General features: G+C 42.8%; 1 protein-coding gene across 6 annotated transcripts in view; it reads right to left on the bottom strand.

The window, feature by feature from the left end:
• DENND2A (DENN domain containing 2A) overlaps positions 1 to 24,450 on the bottom strand; it is an 86,868-nt gene that overhangs the window by 56,048 nt on the left and 6,370 nt on the right. For 3 of the 6 annotated variants that reach the window (XM_032483500.1, XM_032483498.1, XM_032483497.1), the window contains exons 1-3: positions 23,610 to 23,635; positions 8,030 to 8,131; positions 3,300 to 4,466 (exon numbers count right to left, since the gene is read on the bottom strand). In XM_032483500.1, the coding sequence (XP_032339391.1) occupies positions 3,300 to 4,466; positions 8,030 to 8,131; positions 23,610 to 23,620 (1,280 nt within the window). In that variant the 5' untranslated portion in view covers positions 23,621 to 23,635. Of the gene's footprint in view, positions 1 to 3,299; positions 4,467 to 8,029; positions 8,132 to 23,609; positions 23,636 to 24,450 lie in introns of those variants that run through there. The other 3 variants (XM_032483502.1, XM_032483499.1, XM_032483503.1) reach the window with 2 other exon arrangements.

The following is a 24,450-nucleotide window of genomic DNA, read 5'->3' on the forward strand; positions in this document are numbered from 1 at the left end:
ACTACTTTGATAGCCTGAAAAGATATCTCCAACAAGACTGCCTGAGAGTAGAAGTAATGCTTCTGCTGCGTTGGAGTTAGGGGTGAGATAAGGCTGCCCACTGCTATCAGCACTATTATTTCACACTTATGAAAGTACTAGCCAGTGCAATTCAGTAAGAGAAAGAATTTGAGGTATAAATCAAAAAGAAAAAGGTAAAATGATAATTCTTTGCAGACAATATGATTCTGATCATTTAAGTCCAAGAGAATCAACTGACAAACTATTAGAAACAATAAGAGTTTTTAAAAATGAATAACATAAAAAATTATTTTCTTAAATACAAAGACCATATGAGAAAAAAGATTACATTACAATAACAACAAAAAGATAAAATACTTAGGAATAAACTTAGCAAATATACAGAATCCCAGTGAAAAGCTACCATATTCTGTGTCTGTGAAATTTGATAGTGATATATAGAACATTTAAAAATACATATCCAGGGGAGGACATAGCTCAAGTGGAAGAGTGCATGCCTAGCATGCACAAGGTCCTGGGTTCAATCCCTAGTATCTCCTCTAAAAACAAATAAATAAATGAACTTAATTACCTCCCCCCCTCAAAAAAAATTTTTTTAAAATAGATATCCAATAGTATTCAAGACATTTTGAAAAAGGAGAATAATAAGGAAATGAATAAGAGGTTTATAATTCTTAAAAAGGAGACAAAATGATCATTTGTGTGAATGCATGAAAGTATATGTAGCAAGTCCAAAAAAACTACCAATTATTAGCAACAATAAGAAAATTCTGTAAGCTCTACTAGATATTAAAGCAGATTATGAGGATAAAAAATTTAAAACAGTTTCGTACTGAAAAAGAAATAGATACCCTAAATATTTAAACAGAATAGAAACAGAAAAAAATAATAGCTAACATTTATTGAGCATTTACTACATGCCAGACTCTTTTTTAACTTATAAATATTTACTCATCCAATCTTCACAACAAAGCTATGAAGTGGTTACTATAATATCTCCATTTTACAGGTAAGTAAAATGAAGCTCAGACAAGTTTAGTAGCTTGTCCAATGTCACACAGCTAGTAAGTAGCAGTGCTAATAAGTTCTCTGGCTCTAGAGTCTTCTCTAGTGCTATATACTGCTTATTACAGCATTATTTGTAAGCTAAGTGTCCATCAGCAGAGGCATGGCTAAATAAAACACAGTCCATCAGTAGGGGAATGGCTAAACAAAATACGGTCTATCAGTAGGGGAATGGCTAAATAAAATATGGTTCATCCATATGATGTAAAGGTGAAAGTTAAAAAAGGAAGGTGAACAAGAAAAAGAACGGCAGTAACATTGAAATATCTCAATGATATCCTAAATAAGTAAAAAACAGTGGGTACATAGCCTGATTTCATTTTTTAGAGAATGTGTTCGTGTGTGTGTGTATATTTCTAAAAATTCTAGAATATTCAAACTTTTTTTCCCCTGGAAGAGAACAGAAGAGATTACATTTTTGGCAGCCCAAAGACTCCTACCTGACAGACCATGGTGAGTAGGAGAATGAAATATCGAATCTATATTTCTAGAAGACTCCTCTGGCTGCTGAGGAGAAAAATCCTGGGGGTGGGGGGTGGGTACAAAATGACTAAGATGGTAGCAGTGGAGGAGAGAGAGTCAGATTTAAGAAAATGTTTAAGACTAGAGCCAAAGGACTTGCTGATGAATTAGATTGGGGGTATATGAAAAAGAGAAATCAGAAATGACTCCTAGGTTTTTGGCCTAAGCAAAATACAGGATGACACCATTTAATAAAACAGCAACTATTTTGAGAGGGGACCATTCATTAGTGGGGGCCTGTATTGATCATTTAGGTGTGGACATATTAAGTCCAAGTTATTAGATAACCAAATGGAGACCCAAGCAGGATATGACTATACAAACCTGAGGCTGGGAGAGAGTCAGGGCCAGAGATATATTGGGAATCATAAGCATGTGACTGACATTTAAAACCATGGGACTGGGTGAGATCATTTAGGGAGTTAGTGTAGAAGCAAGAGAGGTGACCTGATCCTGGTTGGGGTGTGGAAGGGTTGAGGGAGGATGTTATTCTGACATGTGGAGGGAAAGGAAAATGGAACTGAGCAGGAGCAGCCAGTGAAGTATGACAATCAGGAAAGCAGTGGTTTAGAAGCCAAGTGAACACAGTGTTTCAAGATGGTGCAAGTCAAGTTGTTCCTCAAATGCTAGGAGAGGTCAATCGAGAAAAGAACAAAGAATACAAAAAAAAAAAAAAAGAAAAAGAAAAAAACATAGAACTGGCAATTGGATTTAGCAAGATGGAGGTCGCAGGTAGAACTGGACAAGAGCAGTTCCGGAATAAGTGGCCAAAGCCCAACTACAGTGAGTCAAGATAAAATCAGGAGGTGAAGAAGCGCTGACAGTAGGTACAGACAACTGCTTTGAGAAGTTTTTCTCAGTAGCTGGCTTCCAGATTAGTAGGTTAGCATGTTACAGAAATAGACTAGAAGTTCGGTTTCAAAACAGAAAAGAAATTGTTTCCAAAGCACAGATTTTAACTTCAAGCATTCACATGTTTTATTATCTAAGGTATTAATATTATAAAATACTTACTGGTGGGGGGAAGGCATAGCTCAGTGGTAGAGTGTGTGCTTAGCATGCAAGGAGGTCTTGGGTTCAATCCCCAGTACTTCCATCAAAAAAAGATAAATAAACCTGGTTACCTCCCCACCCCCCCAAAAAAGAAAATAAAGAAAAAAGTACTTATTATGTGAGTGTCTGTATGTATAAGTGAAAAAACTGAGGCCTCAAGAGGTTAAGTAACTTGTTCAAAGTCACACAGATGGACCACGCTAGGGCCAGGGTAGACTAGGCAGTGTGTTTCTACAGCCCATATCAAGAAAAAACAGGAAAGGAAGAGCCAGGAAAGACTGAGCACCACGCACTAGTTGGGGATGGTAGTAGCAGCATGAGCGTCAATTAGCACCAATTTGCAGATTGCCAGTAATACAAGTTTTCATCTAACTCTTGGTTACTGTCTGAATTACAAGTACTTAAATCCAAAGGGTAATTTTTCAAAGCAAATACTCTTTTTTGAGGACAAGGAACAAACACGAAACATATGTTATCAGTTATCACATTTTCAGGTTTAATCAATGGACTATCTTAAGCTACGAACAGCCTCGACTAACTATAAGATCCATCAGTTTAATAAAATAAATAATGAGGCTGAGAACAGACAGCTGCGATTCGGCATAAAGGACTCCAGCAGAGAGTCACCAGTCACCTACCTGTGGTCAGCACTGGGTTTCGGTCTCCCGTTCCACAGTCTTCTGTTCACAGAGGAAGGCGGGGGAGAAGAGGGCAGGGGCGGGGGAGGTAGAGAGGGCAGAGGAGGCAGGTCCCTTTTATCCTTCCTGAAGCTGATGCCTGGGTTCCCATCCTTGTCCCCCTCTCCATCATGTTTGAAAGTTCTCCGGGGTTTGGGCAGAGGGTTAATGAAGGGTTTAAGGGAGGAGTTTTCTGAGCCCCTGTACACACTCTCCAGGCCCTGGTCGCAGGGCCTTCCACACGAGCCTTTCCTTTCCTCTGCAGCCTCAGGGGCGGATTCCCTGGCTTCCAGGTCCAAGTGGTGGGACCTGAATTCTGAGCCACTCCCGCCTCCACGGTTCTCAGGAAGGATGGGCACCTCCTCGGCCTTGTCTGGCAGGCAGTGTGGGGAGTAACAAGTGCCTGGTAACTGGGGATCCAACCCTGCAGAGCCATCCTTCAGCGCCTGCTCAAGTTTCTTGACCTGCTTCAGCACAGAGAGGCTATCATTCTGAAAGCGCTGTTTGCCCAGCCTCGGCTCTCGGCCTCTACCCACGCTAGGAGCCAGCTCCCGGGCTGGCTGGCTTAGGTCTTGCTTCCGCTCTGCATCCTGTGCCCCGACTTTCACTATCCCTGTATTCCTCTCATTCTCTTTACTCTCTGTTTCCTGCCTTGTTCCATTCTGAGCCTCTGTGACCCGAGTCCTCGCACCATCACCACATCTCCTCTCCATCTGTACACAGGACGGCAGGTAATCCTCTTGCCCGTCTGCTTTCCTGCCAGGAGCAGGAGTGGGCAACTCCTTTTTCCCTTCCCATTCTGATATCTTGTCCTTTATGCTGAGGGACTTGTGCCGGGCCCCGCCTCGGGCAAGAGGGCAGGGGTTCTGAACACCATCGAGCTGCCTCTTGCCGGCCCTGCTGGCTCCTTTAGCACTGAGATCTGAAGCTGGGTCGCTGATGATCATATCTGAGCTGAACATGTTCTGCTGAAGACAGTCCACTCGTGACTCTAGCATCGGGTTATTGAGGCTCTCCAGCGGGCTCCTCTGGAAGGGTGAATCCTGATCAGTCTCTAGCAAAGGAATGGAGGACTCAAATTGCTGCCCTGGAGGGTCTTCCCCAGCCTTTGGACCTTCCACCTTGACCCTGAGCAGGAAAGACAAACACTGGGTGAGGGATTCTTGGTTATTGTTCTTGCCTAATCATACAGATTTGCTAGAATTTATATATAAATGTTATATACTAGTGGCAAGTCACAAACATTGAAACCACCATTAAAAAAATCACTTTTATGTTTTTCTTGGGAAGACAGCATGGTGGAACGAAAAGAGCTATTGGGTTGTGGAGTCCAAAAAACTTGGGTTTAAGTCCTAATTCAACCACTGACCAGCTGTGTGACCTTGAGTAAGTTTCTTAACTTCTCTAAACGTTAGTTTTCTCATGTCTGAAATGAGAATAATAATAATAATAGATAGATAACAGGGTGGCTGTAAACATTTAAAAAGCCTGCCCATGTAAAGCGTCTAGTGTGTTGTAAGTATACAACAAATGGTAGTGATCACTATTATTAGCTTTTTCCTCTGATGGAAATAGGAGAGGTTCATGAGATAGAAGATTATATAGTCTAAGATTCCTCTTTTTCTATTATCAACACATGGTCCTTTGGAGTGACTAAAAATTAAAACGCCATAGGTCACGAAGTTTTTGTTAATTCTGGGCTTGATAAGTCGTCCTGATTTGAGTGGGCAAAGCCACAATGATTGGCTGCATTCAAATTAAACCTCCCTTAGAATGTGAGCCTTACTGGACTGGTCTCTCCATGAGAACAGGGATTGTTTTGTTTTGTTTTGTTTTGAATTTTGGCCTGTTTTGGCTACTGTTGCATCCCAGCACCCAGAACAACAACCGGCAGAGTAGGTGGTCAATAAATATTTTTTGCATGAATGAGTAGTAAACAAGCATGGCCTAGAACTGCACTATCCAGTATAGCAGCCACTAGCCACATGTGGCTGTTTAAACTGAAATCAAATTGAATTAAAGCTTCAGTTCTTCAGTTCTTCATCCGCACTAGCCACATGTCAAGTCGTCAGAAGTCACACGTGGCTAACAGTTACTGTAGTAGATGGAGCAGAAGAACATTTCCATTATTACAGAAAGTTCTGACCTAGCATGTCCCTGTGGGGATACAGGCCTCCAAAATGTGACTTGAAGAGATTAGTTAGTGACATGAAGATGTTAAAAATTATTTTGAAAGGAAAACAAAAGGATATTTTAAGCTATTATAATGAGGATGGGAGGATCTGTGTTTTGAAATGCAAAGCATTCTTCCACCAGCAAAGGTCATGACAGCACAGTGAATTTAGATATGCCAAGATTAGCAAGCACACATGGGCCGACTTCATGATGCACACTTCCTGAATACATAGATCTGACTATTTAGGAATTCAGAAACTCCAGTTAAGGTTCACATGAGAGACGAACAATTAGCAATTTCATGCATCCTATTAGTATTTAGTTTTCTACTCCAAAGACTAATGGTTGTTTATGTAAAGACTCCCAGGCCTGGGATATTAGCATGTAAATTATGTTGCTGTTCTCAGTTGCTCAGCATAAATTAGGAAATTGTGAAACTGCAAACAAATTTTCGTATGTTTCATATGGCTATCAAAGCAGAATTCCTTATTTAAATAAACAATTAGCATTTATAACAGAGTGCCTACAAAAAGGAAACACATTTTTTAATTGTTCTGTCACCACAGAGGACATTTGCATGAATTCAGATTTTAGTCAGAAACAGCAGCAGAATCAGTTTGTTATATTATTGAGAATTCAAAAGGCAGAAATTAAAGTCCTTGCTCTCACGATGCTAGAGGCAAGGGGAAGAGACAGGACAGACACATAAAAACACAATTTGGTGTTCATGCTTAGTGACAATTGATGATATAATATATAATCATTAATACCATATGTACTGTCAAACAATATTGACAGTAGATAAATACATGGCTTTAGAGTCAGAAGAACTTGGGTTTGGACCTTGGCTCCATTTTTTTTTCTCCTTAAAATAAGAACCCCATCTCCCCTCTCTAGACTGGAACTTAACTGGTGCAGAGTCCAAATTTATCTTGTTTGCTGTGCCCAATACATAGCAGGTAGTCACAAATAAAATGAATGATGATCCAGCAATCCCACTCCTGGGCATACATCTGGAGGGAACTCTAATTTGAAAAGATACATGCACCCCAGTGTTCACAGCAGCACTGTTTACAATAGTCAAGACATGGAAACAACCTAAAAGTCCATTGACAGATGACTGGATAAAGAAGTTGTGATATATTTATACAATGGAATACTACTCAGCCATAAAAAAGAATAAAATAATGCCATTTTCAGCAACATAGATGGACCTGGAGAAGTAATTCTAAGTGAAGTAAGCCAGAAAGAGAAAGAAAAATACCATATGATATCACTTATACGTGGAATCTAAAAAAAAAAAAAAAGATGAACAAACTTATTTACAAAACAGAAAGAGACTCACAGACATAGAAAACAAACTTACGGTTGCTTGGGGGGAGGGGGTGGGAAGGGATAAATTGAGAGTTTGAGATTTGCAGATACTAAGTACTATATATAACATATATAAACAACAAGTTTATACTGTATAGCACAGGAAACCATATTCAATATCTTGTAGTAACTTATGGTTAAAAAGAATATGAAAACAAATATATGTATGTTCCTATATGACTGAAGTATTGTGCTGTACACCAGAAATTGACACATAATAAATTGACTATATTTCAATAAAATATATTTTTAAAAATTAAATAAAATCCATCCAAGGTGGAAACTTGACTTTAAATAAATAAATAAATAAATAAATAAGTGAAGGGATGAGTTCATATGTGCCCAGAATACAGCACACATTATAAATCTTGGTATCAATAAATGGTAACTCATGTTACTGTAATGATTATAGTTATTGTCTAAGATCCCAAACATCTGGAGTGACTTCACAACCACTGAGGTCCCATCTGAAAACTGAAGAAGGAAAAAGGCTGGCTTCCTGGAAAACCATGCTGGATTAGAAATCTCAAGTAAGGGTGGCAAGGATGATGAGATCAGGGGCAGAGTGCCTTCTCTACACGGTTGCTGCACCCAAGAATTTCTCGAGTTCTCCTTTCCAGGATTGTATGGCCCCAGAAGGGGCCTCTGGACTGGGACGCGTAGTTGTGAACAGCTAAGCGAGTGCCAACTCTGCTGCCGAACGTGAGAGGGTATCAGACGAAAGGGCTCCATTTGGGGAGAGAACAGCCCTGCTAATACAAGATGGGTAAAGCTGGCCATGTGGACAGATGCAGCTGCAAAGATTTAGGGCTCAAGGACAGCTCAAATACTTGTGCATCCCAGTCGTTAGAAAAATAAACCCTGGACTGGAAAGCATACATGAGGACGGGGCTGAAGTGGAAAGGGATTCTCCTCTCAGTACGCTGGGCACCAGTCAGACCTTCCCTTGGCCTCTCTGGTCCAGGCTGATAACTGAGCACAGTGCATGGAGATGACTGACGGAGGCTCATCACAACGACTCGGAAAAGAACGCCCCCTTAGTCCAGGGAGGGGGATTCGTGAGGAGGGAAAGGCAGTAGGGAAAGGAAGGAGACTGAGAATCTGGGCCAACTTCCGCACTCTCAGGGGAGAAAAGTTCTTACTTGTCAGCCAATCTGTAGCCCAGGTTTTCAGTCTGGCTGTGGCTGCCCTTGGCCGGCCTGCACACTGTCATCATGTCAGCACCAAGAGGAGCTCCAAGCCGCCTGGGAAAACAGGGATGCACACTCAGTGAGCCATGGCAGCAAATCTAGAGCCCATGCCCCAAATTATTTATCCCTGATGGAGTCCACCCAGCAGTGGGTGACGGGAAGGTACCATTTAGAATCCCTGGCCCAGGAAAGGTGGGGCAAGGGAAAAGAATCCTGAGGCCCACCCAGATTCAGACCCCATGCCAACTCTTCTTGTGTGTGTGTGTGTGTGTGTATCTTTTAGATAAGGTAACCGAAAGTTTTAAACATATAATCTGAGAAAGTAAAACGTAAATACCAGCATGACCTGACACTTCTTCAAGGTTTTCTAAGAACCTGTGATGAGTTAACATGCCCCAAAGAAGGCAGGAGCTGTTACTTTATTTGAAACAAGAAATAAACCACCTGCTAAAGCAGAAATACCTACACAGAGGTGCTCTTCTGCTGCCCCTGACCCCTGATGGTGGGCATAAACCCACACTGTCCTTGGCTTCGAAGCCCTGCACAGAGATCCTCCCCTAGTGGCTCCAAACCCTGGAGGAAGAAATGCCTAGCCACTAGGTCATCTCTCTGGTACTAAAGAAAACTCAGAGATGGCCCCAGCAAACTCAGGAATCCCACTGAACATCTCAAACCTGAAAGATGCTAAGGACCTTGTGGATACCAAAGCAGGAGCTTCAGCAGAGAAGTAGCACTTTTATAATACTCCAGTGCCTGATGTCCAAATGAACTGAAGTAGCTGATGAAAATGTACTATTTCAGTACAAGTCTCTACAGAACTCTGTCTCTCAACGTGAGGACAAATGGACACTGCTCAGGTGGAGGAAGCTAGGAAGATGAGACCCACTGGAAAACATCAACAGGATGCGCTGCACAATTTTTCTGTAAAGCATGAACACCGCATGACGGGTCCCTCATGGTGGAGAGGAGGTGAAGCCTTGATCAGAGGTTCAGAGAGCACTGAGACCCTGGAGACTCCCTTGTCTTTTTCATGGAATCTCCCAGGAATCTTCCTTCCAACTCCTTCTCAAGTTTCCGAGATTCCTATCCCTTTTCCCAGGATAATTAACTTGCCAGGTGATGGGGTGGCTGCCCAAGGCCCTGGCCTTAGGCATCCCCTCCCCACAGGAAATCAAAGGGCTGGGCTTTAAGACATGCACATGACTAATGGGAACAAGGAGAGGAAAGCCAGAGGGAGAAGGATAAAAAGAAAAGAAGAGTGAACATGGGCAATAAGTTAAGAAGAGGGAGGGCAGGAAATGGTGAGCTGAGAAACCATCCAGAGAAACTGTGTTTGGGGAGGAGGACAGAGCTGGGGCCTGCCCATGGAACTCAGCTGTCCCCTTACCCAGTGACTGCGGCACCCTGCATTTTGGAACATGTCTGTGTTGAAAGCAAGCCCAATTCTTTAAAGAAGCCAGGCTCCAGGCTTCTCCCCTCCTGCTAGGGAGGAGAGCCCTGAAAGGCCTTTCAGGGACAGGAAGGAAATCACTGCTCTTCTCACAATGCTCTGCAAACTTCTGGAGCCTCGCCATTTGGCTGGGCTGACAGACACTGCTCCTCTGTCCTGTTTCTGGCAGAAGGCCCCATCAGACTCAGGGATAACAGCCACTCCCCACTGGCCCCTACACGTCCGCACTGTGTCTCCACACAGACCAAGCCTATGGTGATGCAGCCTTGTTCCACGCGAGCAGCAATTCTCTCTGCCCACCCTCTTCTTTCAAGCTCACATCCTGTTACAGGCACAACGAGCAGGTGCCAGGCCCTGTGCAGGATGCTCCAGAGATTCAAAGATGAGCACGACATGCTGTCTGCCTCCAGAGAGAGCACCAGGACTGTGCCTGGGTCATGATCAGCCACATAACTCGCTCTTCTCCCTGAGGGAAGTTTCCCTATGCTTCCCAGGAAGCCACAGCTTTTCCAAAAAGCACAAAGCCCACTGTGTCTAATGCACAGAGAACCATGTATGATCTTTGAGGTTAAAGATCCCGAAAAGCTCTTAAACAACATAGTGCTTAAGTGAACTCGATTCCCACCAGGCAGTAATAACTCCCAGCCCAAAAACCGCAGTGTCTAGAGAAATAGCTAATGCCATAGTCTGAGAAGCAAGTACAAGTGGGCACCAGGGGTGGCACTAAGAGGGGCACGGAGTCCCCTGCACACTCAGCAATCAGCCCACCAGCATTTCTGAATTCACAGAAGAATGGAAGATGCTGCTCCTACAAGACTCTGACCCTTCCCTCTTTGTCTCTGATGTTTAAATGTCATTAATTAGGTGAGAAGCCTAGCCTAATTTCCCAGGTGGCATTACTCTGTGAGCACTGAAATCACCATGATAAACTTCTCTATCACTTTGCAGGTCTGGGGTCCCAAGGTGGAGCTGCTTCCCAAGTGTGATCCACTGAAGATCTGTTCCAGTCCAACTGGGAACCTTGTCAGACATGTAGATTCCTGGGCACCCTTTCAATATACCAACACCAACTGTCTCAGGGCTGGCCTGGAATCTGCACTTAAATATAGCAAATCAATGGCCTCAGATGATTTTTACACAACCCAAGGTTTCTTATTTCTTCCTAGGCAATTTGGCCTCGCCATCCAAACAGACTGGCCTGCAGGAGGTATTATGAATGCATGACGAGTAATAACACATTTTCCCACTCAACTGCTTGCCACAAAAATAGAACTTCCCATTCACCAGATGAGCTTAATTAGTACTAATAATTTTAATTAGAATTAAAATGTCATGCAAAATTTTAAAGCTAGCTGATGGGAACAAGAAAGTTCATATGTTTTCTGCACATTCGAACATTTCCGTAAGTTTTTTTTAAACTGTCTTACAAATTAAAGAAGATATTTTTAAAACACCAACATCTACAGCTGATTATGTTTATCAACCTAGTGCATAACTGAATCCTGTTTTTCTCCTTGCTAAGCTAAATACTGTAAAATCTGTTCTTGACTCAAAAGTTCTCTTTGGGCATCAATGTCAAGTTGACTGGAGGGCTCAGGTGAAGTTAAGAAGTGGTGGGAGAATCTTCTCAGCTTTTAATCTGTCAGGAGCTCTCTTCTAAGGTCTCAACCTGTTAACTCCTAATTACTTCTCTGAATTACCTTTAATTTTTCGAAAGACAGAAAGAGATCATAGTGAGATGCTTCTGGCCAGTCTCAAAAGCCCACAGAAAATGTAATTGCTCCAGACTGACATTACCAGGCCAAAATGCTGTATTATTTTGTAACTCCTTTAAGTTTACTCACTAAGGCTTAAAATTCCAGCCTAATCTCTGAAAACAGTATTTTTTAAGGGGCTTGGAGTACTAAATGTGAGATCATTAATTTAAAAACAAGTACCTCCCCCCAAAAGGGTCATGATTTTAAAACAGATATAAAGTGTCTTCCCACAAGTAGGAAGGAGGCAGTTGACGGATATCAGATCTTTTCCTGAGAGCAGTTCTTACAGGAGAGCCTGAGGGCACCTGAAGGAGGGAGGGGAGCAGCCAGCTGTGTGCAGAGAAGCAAGGAGCTCCCAGCAGGGAGATGGTAACGCCTTTAGAATCCGGACCACGCCTGGCTGCCTGCTCTCTTTCCTCCACTGCCATTTGGGGAACCAGCAAAGGCAGTCTGGAAACACCATCTGGTGCCAGTGTAGTCTTCATTGCCAGGAGCCCAGTGAGACAGCTACTCATGGTCTGATATCTGGCCTCTCGGAGTGCTCTCCTTATAATAGCACATTGTTCATATTTTGTTCTGGGCATAAATTAATTACTCATTTATGATATTTAAAAATTACACAGGATGCCAAAGAATCTTCACCAACAGCAATACTCTTACTATTAGCTCTACTAGGGTTTTTATGTTGGGAATAGGGGAGATGATATATGGTCTACAGAAACTTTGCTATCAAAGTCACCTACAAAAAGAAGTTTGGTTAGTACTGGTTTAGAGACCGCTAGAAAAAAAAAAATCTGGACATGTTTAAGCCAGGAGAGGGGGAGTGATTTCTCTCAAATCTTAAGACAAAAACAGCAATTTAAATAAAAAATGAAATCTGGAAATGTCCATCAACTGATGGATAGATAAACAAAATGTGGTCTAACCATACAGTAGAATGTTACACAGCCATAAAAAGGAATGAAGGACTGCTACATGCTACGGCATGGATGAACTCTGAGAACACACTAAGTGAAAAAAGCCAGATACAGAAGTATACAAAACGTTTCTTTTCGGGATGATAGAAATGTTCTGGAATTAGACAGTGATGACAGATGCACAATATAGTGAATATACTACAAGTCACTGAATTGTGCACTTTTAAATGGTGAATTTTATGTGAATTATATCTCAACTGAAAATATAGCATAAGCATATTCAGTGAAAAAATAAGAAATTTGGGAAAGGAAGGAGGTGGAGTGAGAAATAAAGTATACAAACTATAATTTTCCAGTGCCCTTGAGTGCTCTAAGGTTAGTGTGATAGTTTTGAGATACAGGTAAATATATATTATACATAACTTGATTCATAAAATTGTCAGACTTGAAATACTGAATGAAAAATACAGCTTAATCAAATTATTACATACTAATAAAATTAAATTTAAATGGTTTTTACTTGTGCTGCAAATAAAGCTACAAGCTTTCCAATTTTAATGATTCTAATAACTTAGTTTTATCAGCTTATAAAGAGCAGGCAACAAAATTGAGAAGAAACCATAACAATTACAGTAGAATATAAAGTTATTTTCTAAGCTGAGCATTCTTCTTATTAAGCATACCCAAAAGGTGTTTGTTTTCAGAAAATACACTGAGAAGGAAAAAAAAAACCCAAACACACAATCACATAATACAATAAGTGTCCAACTGCTTAGAAAAGCTCATCCCTGAACATCTTGATGCTTCACTTTCATTATCTTCAATAAAAATAGTCTTAAAAATTAAAATGGGCTGCTCTAGTTCTTTACATAACAGCTTTTTTTTGGGGGGGGGGTGAGTATTTTCACAAACAATTTTTTCACATTTGTTAGAAGATGAAGGATTCTGAAGCAGGAGAGGAGCAGCAGAAGCCAAAGCCAATGTGTTGCCTCAGAACCACACGCAGGGGGCCATATTTGGCAAAATCATAGCCTGCACTCCTGAATCAAATGCTTAAACCGGGCCTGCGCAAAGACACTGCACACCACGATCAGACACCAGGTCCTCAGGGTACCACACCAGGCAAAGCCTGTGGCAGCGCCAGGGTAGTGACTTTTCTGCTAACAAACAACTCCCATTTCTAGGAGTTCTGCTTTAAGCCCAGAAGTTTTCCATCAAATGAGTGTGCAAGAAATGTTCTTGAATGAACAGACACACCAATTTTCTTATACTCAACAAGTCCATCAACAGATAAACAAAATGTGGTCCAGCCACACAATGGAATATTATTCAGCTATTTAAAAAAATGGACTATTACATGCTACAATATGGATGAACCTCAAAAATAAACCAAGTGAAAAAAGCCAGACACTAAAGGAATATTGTATGATTCCATTAACATGAAATGTGCAGAACAGGCAAGTCCACAGAGATGGAAAGTTAGGTTAGTGTTGCCAGGGGCTGTGTGAGGGGGAGTGGGGAGTGACTGCTGACAGGTATGGATTTTTTGGCGGGAGGAAAGTGATGAAAATATTCTAAAATTAGATAGTGGTAATGGCTGCACAAAACAGTTAATATGCTAAAAACACTTAATTGCATACTTTAAAAGGGTGAATTTTATGGTATGTGAATTATATCTCAATAAAGCTGTTATTTTTTTTTAAAAAATCAGCTGGGACAGTGAGGAGTCCTGGCTCCACCCCAGACTGAGTGAATCAGACTGCCAGAAAAGGGCCCAGGAACCTGCATTCATAAGCTCCCCAGGGAATTCACAGGCTTAGAGTTGAACCCTGGAGTTTTTTTCCTGTCACTAGTACTGTCAGTCAGCCACAGATCTACTCTCCTTGGCACTCTCCTGAGCAAGGCCGTCTTTACTCCAGTGGGTCTGTTCGCTCCTATTTTTCAGAGCATCTCTGAAATCTGATGGTGATGTCATCAGCACACAGTGAGTTGCTCCTGTCCCTCAAGCCCAGCTGTAAATACTCTAAGATGCTGTTTCACAGATCCTTCCTACATAGGCTTCAATATCAAGGCTCATAGTCACTCTAAAGAAAGCCTCGAGACCAAGAGCATAATCTGAGTAATTTTAAGACTTTCTATGGGTATGAATACCCAGTTACTGACAATAATATTTTCTTTGAACAACTTGATCAGTATTTTCTTAACCTACACCTGCCAGTTTGTCTGACAAATGAAGCCACTGGGAATTTGTGGTCAGAGCAGCCTGAGATTGCAGACTAGACCACACTTTGTGATGCTCCTGGGGCCAGAGGTAGCTAAAGATTTTTATTGTTCTCACTTTCATAAACCCAGGATTTTTTCACATCTGCAGAACATTCTTACACATAGTATTTGGCCACCTTCATAGGATGGAAACACATTTTTCACTTGACAATATTTGCAAATCATGTGTTTCCCCTCACTCACTTGCATGTGGAAGTACTTCCATATGTTGCCTTTGGGTTCACCATTTTGTGGAGGATAAAAAGCAAAAATGTACAATTAGGTGGCCAATTTGCATGTGAACACTAAACTACAGTGTGTATGAGGGTTTAGTTGTGTCGACATTCTCTAGTTATAGCTTGATAACTACTAGTGTCACCTCTCTGGAAAAAGTAATGAGTTTGCCCCATAAGTCATTAAGAGTATGAGTTATGAAGTTTATGAAATAAGTTAAAACTGCCAAAATATGGTTTAAAAATCTGAATTCAGGTAAACATATTTTCTTCTAAGGAAAAAAGTACACTTCCTTTAGTTTCTTTTAGGTATTGCAAGTCATCAAACTGGGAGGAGTCAGATTCTAATTTATTTCAACTCCCAAATATTTCAAGTTGCACTTCCTTCTCTCTGTCCTTGGCTAGACCAGAAACCATTTCTTATTTTTAACTTCCGCAGAAGTCCATATCAATATTCCTACCATTTTTCTGATGAGAAAATCAAGCTGAGGGAAGTTAAATTACTCGTTTAAGTTCACGTAACTCTTAAGTGGTAGCACCAGGAATGAGTCTATGTTTTGAGTCCAAGTCTCGGTGCTCCTTACACAAATCACTGTGGCCTCAGAGTATTTATCTTATCCGGATGAGAACTAGACTCTAGCTCACCATTTTGAGCCTCTGTCTTGTTCAAATCTTCAAAATCAGCAATTGCTTTATCCTTCTAAACAGTGCTGAATTTCGTGAACACTTGCCAACTGAGAGAGCCGGGAAGGAGAGTGAAGGTTTTTTGGTGAGTATCTCTTTTTACGGTTCTGTGATTATACACTTCTCTACTTTGGGAATCTATCCTAAGGAATAATTCCAAATATGGAAAAAATGTATGCACAGATGTTCACAGCTATACTATTTATAGTACTGAAAATCACAAATGACTCAAATGTCAAGCAATATAATGGGGATATAAACTATAATATAGCTATCCAACGAAATATAGCAAATTAAATTACGTTTAAGGTGACTACAATTCTATAGAGACAGAACACAGATTAGCGGTTACCTAGGTCGGAAGTGGGGGGGGATGAGGAGTGACTGCTAACGAGGATAGGGTTTCTTTTTGGAGGGATGAAAATGTTCTAAAATTGATTGTGGTGATGGTTGCACAGCTCTGTGAATATACTAAAAACCATTAAACTGTACACTCTAAATGGGTGAATTGTACTGTATGTGAAATATATCTCAATAAAGCCGTTAGTTTTTAAAAAGTTAATTAAAAAGTTAAGCTGAAAAAAACTATTATTAAATGGAAAAAATGTTCATGTTGTAATGTTAGCCAAAAGAAACAGAATCCAAAAGCTTGCATCCAATATGAACAGCACATGTTTTCAAATGGGGGAGGGGAAGAAAGGAATCTATTCCTATTCAACATCATATACATAATAAAATGACTGGAAGTAAATGGAACAAATGATTAACAGTAGCTGTCACTGGGTAAGAAACTTGGAATGATTTTTTTTTCTGTTCTACTTATCTATATTTTCAACAACAAAAAAAGAGTTCCAATTTTTTGTAATAAGCATGTATTATTATTAATATTACAAATAACATAGGGAAAGTATAAACACTCCTCTTGTCTGTGGGCTTCTGGGTCTGCCCTGTGGCACCCCCAGCAGGCCCCTCTGTTACCTGGCAGCCACAACCATAGCAGCAGGGCAGCCGGCTCAGCTGAGCCCATAACTCCACTACCTGTTTTGCTTTGCCACAGTTATCACCTGAACGGAAGGGTGGGATACTTCATTCTCATAATTGCTATTCCTTTAGTAATCACCAAGACTTGGATCCTGGTCTCCAGTATCCACTTCTCAGTACGGATGTTTCAATGGGTTCAAAGAGAGTTTATATGGGGACCTATGGCTAAATAAATAGTCATGTAATTCATTCTTCCAACTAATAATTCTGTCTGCTTCACACAGGAAACAGAGTGAAGGCTGGGAGAAATGTAAAATAAGTAATTTACTTGCCCTCTGAGAGTTTTCATTCTCATACAGGAAGTAAGATGCACATGAGGATACTGTATTATATACTTGAAAGTTGCTAAGAGGGTAGATCTTAAATGTTTTCACCACGCAAATAAAAAAAAAAGTTAACTGTGTGAGCTGATGGATGTGTTAAGTAATCAGTACGTGGTAATCATGTCACAATATACATGTATATCAAATCTCAAGTTGTACACCTTAAACTTACACAATGTTACGTGTCAGTTATATCTCAATAAAGCTGAGGAAAAGGAGATGCAGACAAATGTCTCTAATACAAAACACAATATGATAAGCAAAACAGGTGACAGCAGATTCCTTTGTGGATCTGGGCTTAAAGGGTGGGCTGTGCTTCCTTTGGGGTGGGTGGATGGGTAAAACGCATAGATGTTTGCATAACCCTAAAACAGCTAAATGCTTAAGGAAGCGCAAGCCCCTGAAGGAAAAGCAGCACTGATTCTGTAAGTAATTATGACTGATTCGCTGGGTCTCCTTGCAGGAGTCAATCAACAACACAAACTAAGGCAGAATCTGAACACAACTTGTGGAGACTTCTCAAAGCTTTTCTCAAGTTGTTACCAGCAGCATGAAGACCTTGAATTTTTTTTATTTCAAAATAATTTCGAGTTTACAGAACAGTTGCGAGAACAGTACAGAAACTCACATATTCTTTATCTAAATTCACCAAGTTTTAACTTGATTAATTAATTCTCTCTCAATTAAAAACTGTTCTAAAATTGACTTGCCCAAGATCGCAGGATTTAAGTAGCAGAATAGGGAATCCTATTCGTCTCTTTCTACTCCAGATTCTATATTTCACCCCCTCATACCTTGTTATCTGGTCCCTCAGCATCTTCAACCAGAACCACCTGATAACAACAACCCTCACAAGCCTGATGCAAGAATCTGCTACTCAGTGATGCCAGGACCCCTGGTGACAGTAACCTGAAAGCCTGACCCCTGTTTCTTCTAAGGGCTGCAAGCAGGAAATAGCTTTCATTCATAACCTTTGGGAAGGTCAGGGTAAGGAAATGAACACTGATACATCCTATGATCTGTCAAGCACTGTATATAAGCATTTTACCAACATAATCTTAGAAATAATGCATCTCCCAAGAGAAATGAGAACATTTGTTCACATATGTTCTTCTATACTAATATTCAGAGCACCTGTTCATGATGGCCCCAAAGTGGAAACAGTCCAAAAGCCATCAGCTGGTGAAGAAAGAAAATGTGGTACATCCATACGATGAATAATATTTAGCCATCAAAGGAATGAAGTCCTGACACATGCGACAATATGGATGGGCCTTGAAAACATTATGCTAAATGAATACAAGCCAATCACAAAAGGCCACATACTGTAAAAGTCCATTTACATGAGATGTCTGAAACAGGGATGTCTATGGAGACAGAAAGCAGATTAGTGGTTACTTAGGGCTGAAGGGGTTGGAGTCGGGGTAGAGGGTAATGGCTAAGGGGTATGGGTTTCTTCTTCAGAGTGATGCAAATGTTCTAAAATTGACTGTGGTGATTTGTGGTGATGTTTGCACAACTCTGTGAATATACTAAAACCCATTAAATGGTACACTTTAAATGGGCGAATTTTTATGGTATGCAAATTATACCTTTTAACTATTACCAAAAAAAAAAAAAAAAAAAGAGACAGAGAAAAGAAAGGAGGAAGGACTTAAGGAGGGAGGGAGACGAGGAGGGAGTGGAAGAGAGGGAGAGACAGACACTGAGCATCCGGCAGCATGTACCAGGCACACGTTAGGATGTCATAATAGTATCCCTGGAATTTTAAGAGACATGTGTGGAGCCCGTGGAGCTTGCGTAGCCCGGGAGCCCTCGCTCTGGTACACCGTTACCTCCCTCACAAACACCACCTCTGGCAAAGTACTCAGCAAGTGAATCTGAGGAACCGGGATTCCTATGAACACAGTAGTTAAGATAAATGAGCACAAAATGTCGATAGGACAGGCACTATCCAGAGCTTGCCTACCTCTCAAAGGGGCCCCTTTCCTGCGAAATGCCCCTTCCCTCACGCACGAGGGCCACAGGGACATGGGCAGCCATGTTTGAACCATGATCCCACCCCCTAATCACAGCTGATTGGCTCTAGAGGAGGCCTCACTCTAGTTGGGCCAATCAGGTTCCGTTGCCAGGGAGTTGCGTCAATCTGTGTCGGAAACGTGGCGCTGTGAGGCAGCCGTTTTCAGCCGTGTGGACTAAGGAGCAGACGGAGCTGGCCTGTGGAAGAGAAGGATGCCCGCGGAATGAGGGCTCTGCACACCCTCAATCCAATCCACTTTTGGGGCCAAGAGCAATCCTGCCCAGGGGTTCCACAAGATATCTTTATAACCTTGTTTGCTTAAGCAACCAAAAGAATCTCCACTAACATGGTGTCATGTTCAATCTGCAGTCAACTACTTCCTGAAAACGAAAAAGGAAAGCTAGTGTCCATGTGAATTTTTAACATGAATCTGCACCCACATGGCTGAAGCTGAGCAAACTTCAGCTACTTAGGAAACCAAAGCGCCCATTAGGTTTGCCTCTGGCCTGGCCCAGGAGGTTGGGTGTGCTCTGATCATTCCCATTACATTCCTGAGGGTCAAGAAGTCCCTTTCCCTTCCTGGGGAGACTCATCATGACACTGGGGGTGTTGGGAACACCTGAAGTCTTAGTAAAGCCATGTCATGACGCCTAATCTTCCTGAGGATCTGAACAGCACATTATAAGCATTCATATAGGAAGATCTTCTGAACTCTTGGATGCGGTTAAATAGGACATGGTATCGGAAGGCGTACAGTTTCCTTATTTTCTTACCAATAAATCCTCACTGAAAAAACTCTGGGTCTTAGATTGGAATGGACCGATGAGAGCTTACTGTGGGTAAACGAACAAATAAAAGGAATGTATGCCTTCTTCAGTTCTTATTTTAGATCTACAATTTACAAGAAAGCAGATCTCGTATCTCTCCCCCCACACACTGGCAGGGACACATTTGAATGAAAAGCATTTACAAGAGGTTGCATTGTCTGGACACCAGAAGAAGAGCTGAGTTGACAGTAGGAAAGGGATGGACGGATCCTTTTCCCATCCCTCTTTCTATTTATGGGAGTCATTTCCCTTCAGGAAATGCTGAGCCTCTTCTCCCAGGACCCTGTTGGGAATGACGCCTGCACTGGCTGACCCAGTCTTCCACATCCTCCTCCTGGCCTCAGCAGCTCTCCCCTTGTGACCCCTGTCAGTCACTGGGAACCCGGTCTGTAAATGACAGTGCTTCTTAGAGGCTTCAGTCTAGTGTGGAAATTCAAAGAGGAAAGGGAAGAAAGAAAAAAAAAGATGCATACAAAGCTAGAAAACCCACTGGCATGGAGAAGCTATCAAATCTGAACACGGGAAGGTAGCACGGAGGAAGGTATGGCCAGAAATGACCACACTGTGGCCCAGGAGTTTTGTGGCTCACCTGGCTTAAGTCACCTGTCTGGGCAGGGGGCAGAGGCAAGAGCAGGACCCAGGGTTCCTATTACTCCATCCTCCACACTCCTTTTCCTTCCCCAGAAATGTACAGACTCACATTTCTATAGAGAAGCCACACCAGGAGAACTGACTATATATTCCTCTTTTCTTCTTTTCAGAAAGCCCACCTTTTCAGAAACCCAGCAACAATTCTGGGGTTAGCCCTGGCCACCCCGAAACTGAAGTTCTCCCCCTCTCCTCTGAATTTCTCTGGATAACATTAACTTACCTACACTTGGTAATCTAAATGTGCATAACCTTGTGGTCTCTCCTCCATGCTTGGCTTCAATTTTATTTATATAGTTTATTCAAGATTTCACATATTTATGTTTTTCACCTTAAATTAAACTGCAATAATGAATGAATAGCATTCATCGAGCACTTACTATTTTTAGGCAAGATTCTACACAGATTGTTTCAGTGAATCCTCACACCAACTCTACTATTGCCTCATCTTTACAGATGTGGAAACCAAGGCCCAGAGAGACGAAGTCTTCCCAAGGCCACATGGATGCTGAATGAATCCAGACTGTCAGATTAGAGTCCAGGGCCAAATCGATGCTTAATGCCAAATCGAGGGCCTTGGGGGCAGGGTACAGGCCCTCCCCTCCCAGTTACAGACTGGCTGCTCAGTGAATTGTTTTGATTGGGTTTTATTCAAAGTACTGGGCACCTGTCATCCCCCCTCCCTCCTCTCCATGAGCACCCTGGCACCAGGGTACCACCTGGCCATCCCCTCCACTTCAGAGGCAGCCCCCAGGCTGCCATTTGGGGACTTGTTTTTCCCTCTGAAAAGGGTTTCCTCGTGTTCCTTTTAACCTGACCTCATGGAACAGTAATACTGAGGAGGGGAGGAAGGGCCCCTTGTGTAATCTGTCCTGTGTCATGGCCTCTGAGCACCTGGAGAGCCCAGGGCCTGTGCCACCCAAGGCTGGACGCTCACAGCACATCAGAAGCAGCCACTTGCTGGGGATGCACCTGAAGGCCACATTTTACTTGCTTCCTGGCAGACATCTCTGGCTCCAGCTGTGCCTCCCCAAACTCCTCACTCCCCACCTCCTCTCCCTCCCGCCTTCCTGCCCTCCTCTTCCTTTCCTCCCCCTCAGACCCTTTCCCACCCTCTTTTGCTGGCTTCTGTTCTCTCTCTTTCCATGAGCAGAGAGTTTCCAGCCTGGCTCCTGGCCAGCACATTTGGACAAAAGGCAGCAATCTTAGAGGGAGACGTCATCTCCCATCCCCTTTCCAGGGGCCAGCACCGTGGCTCCCCCAGCTCAGAGAGAGAGAAGGGGGCTGGGGCTGCTCCTGCCCTCCTCCCAGTTCTGGGAAAGAGCTTGAGAGATGGCCTGTCGTGAGGGTTAAAGACAGAGGGTTTAGAAGCAGACAGACCCAGGTTCAAATTCTAGCTCTGCCGCTTGAGAGCTGTGGGACCTTGGGCAAATTACTTTCCTGAGCCTTAGTTCTCACCTCTGTAAAGTGATGGAGTAGCACCTACTCTGAATGCCAGAGGTGAGGCTTAAGGGAGAGCCGCCTGTAAAGCATCCAGCATAGTGCATGTCCTTGGAGAAGCGCTCCGCATGGCTTCTGTTATAACTGAACTTAACTCTGCCAAATAATACTGATACTAGTAATAATAAAGAACTTTATTTTAATAATACCACCTCCACAACTCATCTGCAGGGCTGCTTATCAGCCTCAATTGTTCGGAAATGTGGTAAAGCTGTAAAACCTCTCAACAGTCTCATTGCTGTTATAGTGGAATCTGTAAAAGCGGGTTTTAAAATTAGGAGAGCTGACCCTCTTCCTTTCTCAGTTGAAGCCAGGCAGTACTAGTGCTCAGCCTCCAGGCCATACGTGAAAGGAAGGGGGAGCCCCCCTGCCCCCATCAGCTCGGTCTGCTTGCCCTCACTTCCCTCCCCTTCCACCCTGTTTTCTGGCGCCATATAAGCTGAGGCCCTGTTTCTGTTTGTTTACTATCTGGGCCTGGTGTTTTGTGCTCAGAAGTTGTGCAATGCCTGGGAATGTGCTCAGTTTTATTTAGCTAAGTTTTGAGATATGGGAAATGGTCTTTCCCCTATGATTTTATTTAGCTAATCTGAGCCAGCACGGATGGATTTGAAATTAATCAATGAGATTAATCAAGGAGCTGAACACAGTACTCCGTGTGAGGAGCTGCTGGGAAATACATGAATACAGGGAACGGTCCCTACCCTGGAGCTGGGGAGAGAAGATGTCAATCTAATCCACCAATGGCCATAAGAGATTGTAATTGTTTAAGACAAAAAGATGAGATCGGTCCAGGGGATGCCTGACAACATGTTTAATATAAGTCACAATGCGAGAGTGGTTTAGGGGCTAAATTCAAACTACAGTGGTAAACATTATGAACAAATGTAACTTGAGGACTTTAGAGGTGGGCAGTGAAAGTCAGAGGAATCACAGATTGCTTCAAAGAAGAGAGAATCTGTGGCCCTTTGACTAGATTGGGTTCCAACAGTTGGAAGAGGAGAATTTTCAGGCGAGGCAAGAGCGTGAAGAAAAGGCGATAGTGCATACTGCCCGGGACAAGACTGAGGGGATGGCAGCTCTGGGACGGATGACGGGGAAACATGGAGAGGAAGACAGAAGGGCTGGCGGGCTAGACTTGGAGATGTTCTGGAATGAGAAAGGCGAGGGAAGGTTTGCTCTCCTCGGAACTTAATGAGGATACGTGATGAAGATACGTCTTCTTTTTGTACGTTCAGGAGGAAAGGCACAGAGCAGAAAGTCAGAGGTAAAGATCTAAAGAGTCCGTGAAAGAGCCACCCTGGAGGTGTAAACTCTGGATGCGGCTGAAGACCCAGCAAACACAGATGAGCTCTCTTGAAGAAAAAGTGAAGAAAAAGAAGAGCACGAAGAATCGAGGTGTGGGGTCACTCTTACTTTGCCCCGTTTCCCAGCTCTTGATTCGGTTCCTTTTTGTTTCTTTATTTGGACCTTCTAACTGGACAGGGAGCTCTGATGGCAGAACACCTGCATTTGGCTTCTTTTTATTACTATACAATGTCTAGACCAGATCTTGGTCCACTGTGGGTGCAGTATAAATGCTTGTTGAATAAGAATAAAAGGAATCAGTGAAGATCTCCTTTTCCAAAGACAGTTAGGACAACCCAAAGGGTGTGGTGTCTCAAGGGAAGAAGCTATACTCAAAATACTTCCCTAAGGTGGGGCTCAGACACCAGCCAATCACAATGGCCTTACTGTCAGCCCTTTAACAGCTGGATCTCATATACAGGGGTCCCAGGATTGCGGGACACTGGGAGCTCAGGAGAGCAAATATTTACAATTAGTAGAGAAGCATTTCAGCGTTTTGACAAGTGGCACAGATGTGTCAACATACCAGTTTGACATCAACCTTGACCTGTGTCAGGCATGTCACGTACATTAGGGAGCTCAAACACGAGGAGAAGAGTGAAGTAGCCAATGGCTGCATCATTAGTAACCCGGGATAAAGTCTCTGCCGACGGTTAGGGATGGAAGCCAGACCTCAGGGCCGTGAGGAGGAGCTTGTGGACCTGCCACCATCACTCTTTCAGGGGCTCTGCTCCCCATCCTGAAAGTAGCATCTCCTTCTCTTTTCCTCTGGTCAAAGGCAGCCTGAACCTGGGCTGTATGTGTGCCTAGAAGCAGCCTCCGACTCTTTTCCCAGTCTCTCTTCTCTCTGTCCCAGGCCAGGGATCTTGGCTGTCCTGCGTTCTGGTGAAAGGAGAGCCTGGAATAGGCACTTCTCTTGGCTCTGACTCTGTTATGCTGGAATCTCCAGGTCTCGTTGTTTTGGGAGGCATCAAGTATCCTCTCCTCTCTGATGTTTTTCTGTCCTGTTAGACGCATCAGTTCAGCTGGAGGATAAACATAACACTGGTCCCTTTTTGATGTCCTGGGAGCTTGGGTATGTTTGTTGATTGTCACAAACACAGATGATGAAATGGACCAGATGTAAAGGATGTCAAGATCCCAGGGAGTTAGACTTGGCGTTGGATGACCACACACTTCATTCCAAATCTGAACAACTCTCACCTGCCGCTCAGAGTATTAAGTGGAGAATCCCTCGGAGTCCCCAGCAAGCTGGAGACATTGCCCTGGCAGAAGCCGAGAGCACAGACAAGCTGTTTTGGGAAGCTCCTCCGTGTCTTCGCAGCCACCTCCCTGGCCAAGTCTGTGGCTGAGAAACTGGTCCCACT

This window comes from Camelus ferus, chromosome 7 (genome assembly GCF_009834535.1).
Source record: "Camelus ferus isolate YT-003-E chromosome 7, BCGSAC_Cfer_1.0, whole genome shotgun sequence".
In the NCBI taxonomy this organism is placed as follows: domain Eukaryota; kingdom Metazoa; phylum Chordata; class Mammalia; order Artiodactyla; family Camelidae; genus Camelus; species Camelus ferus.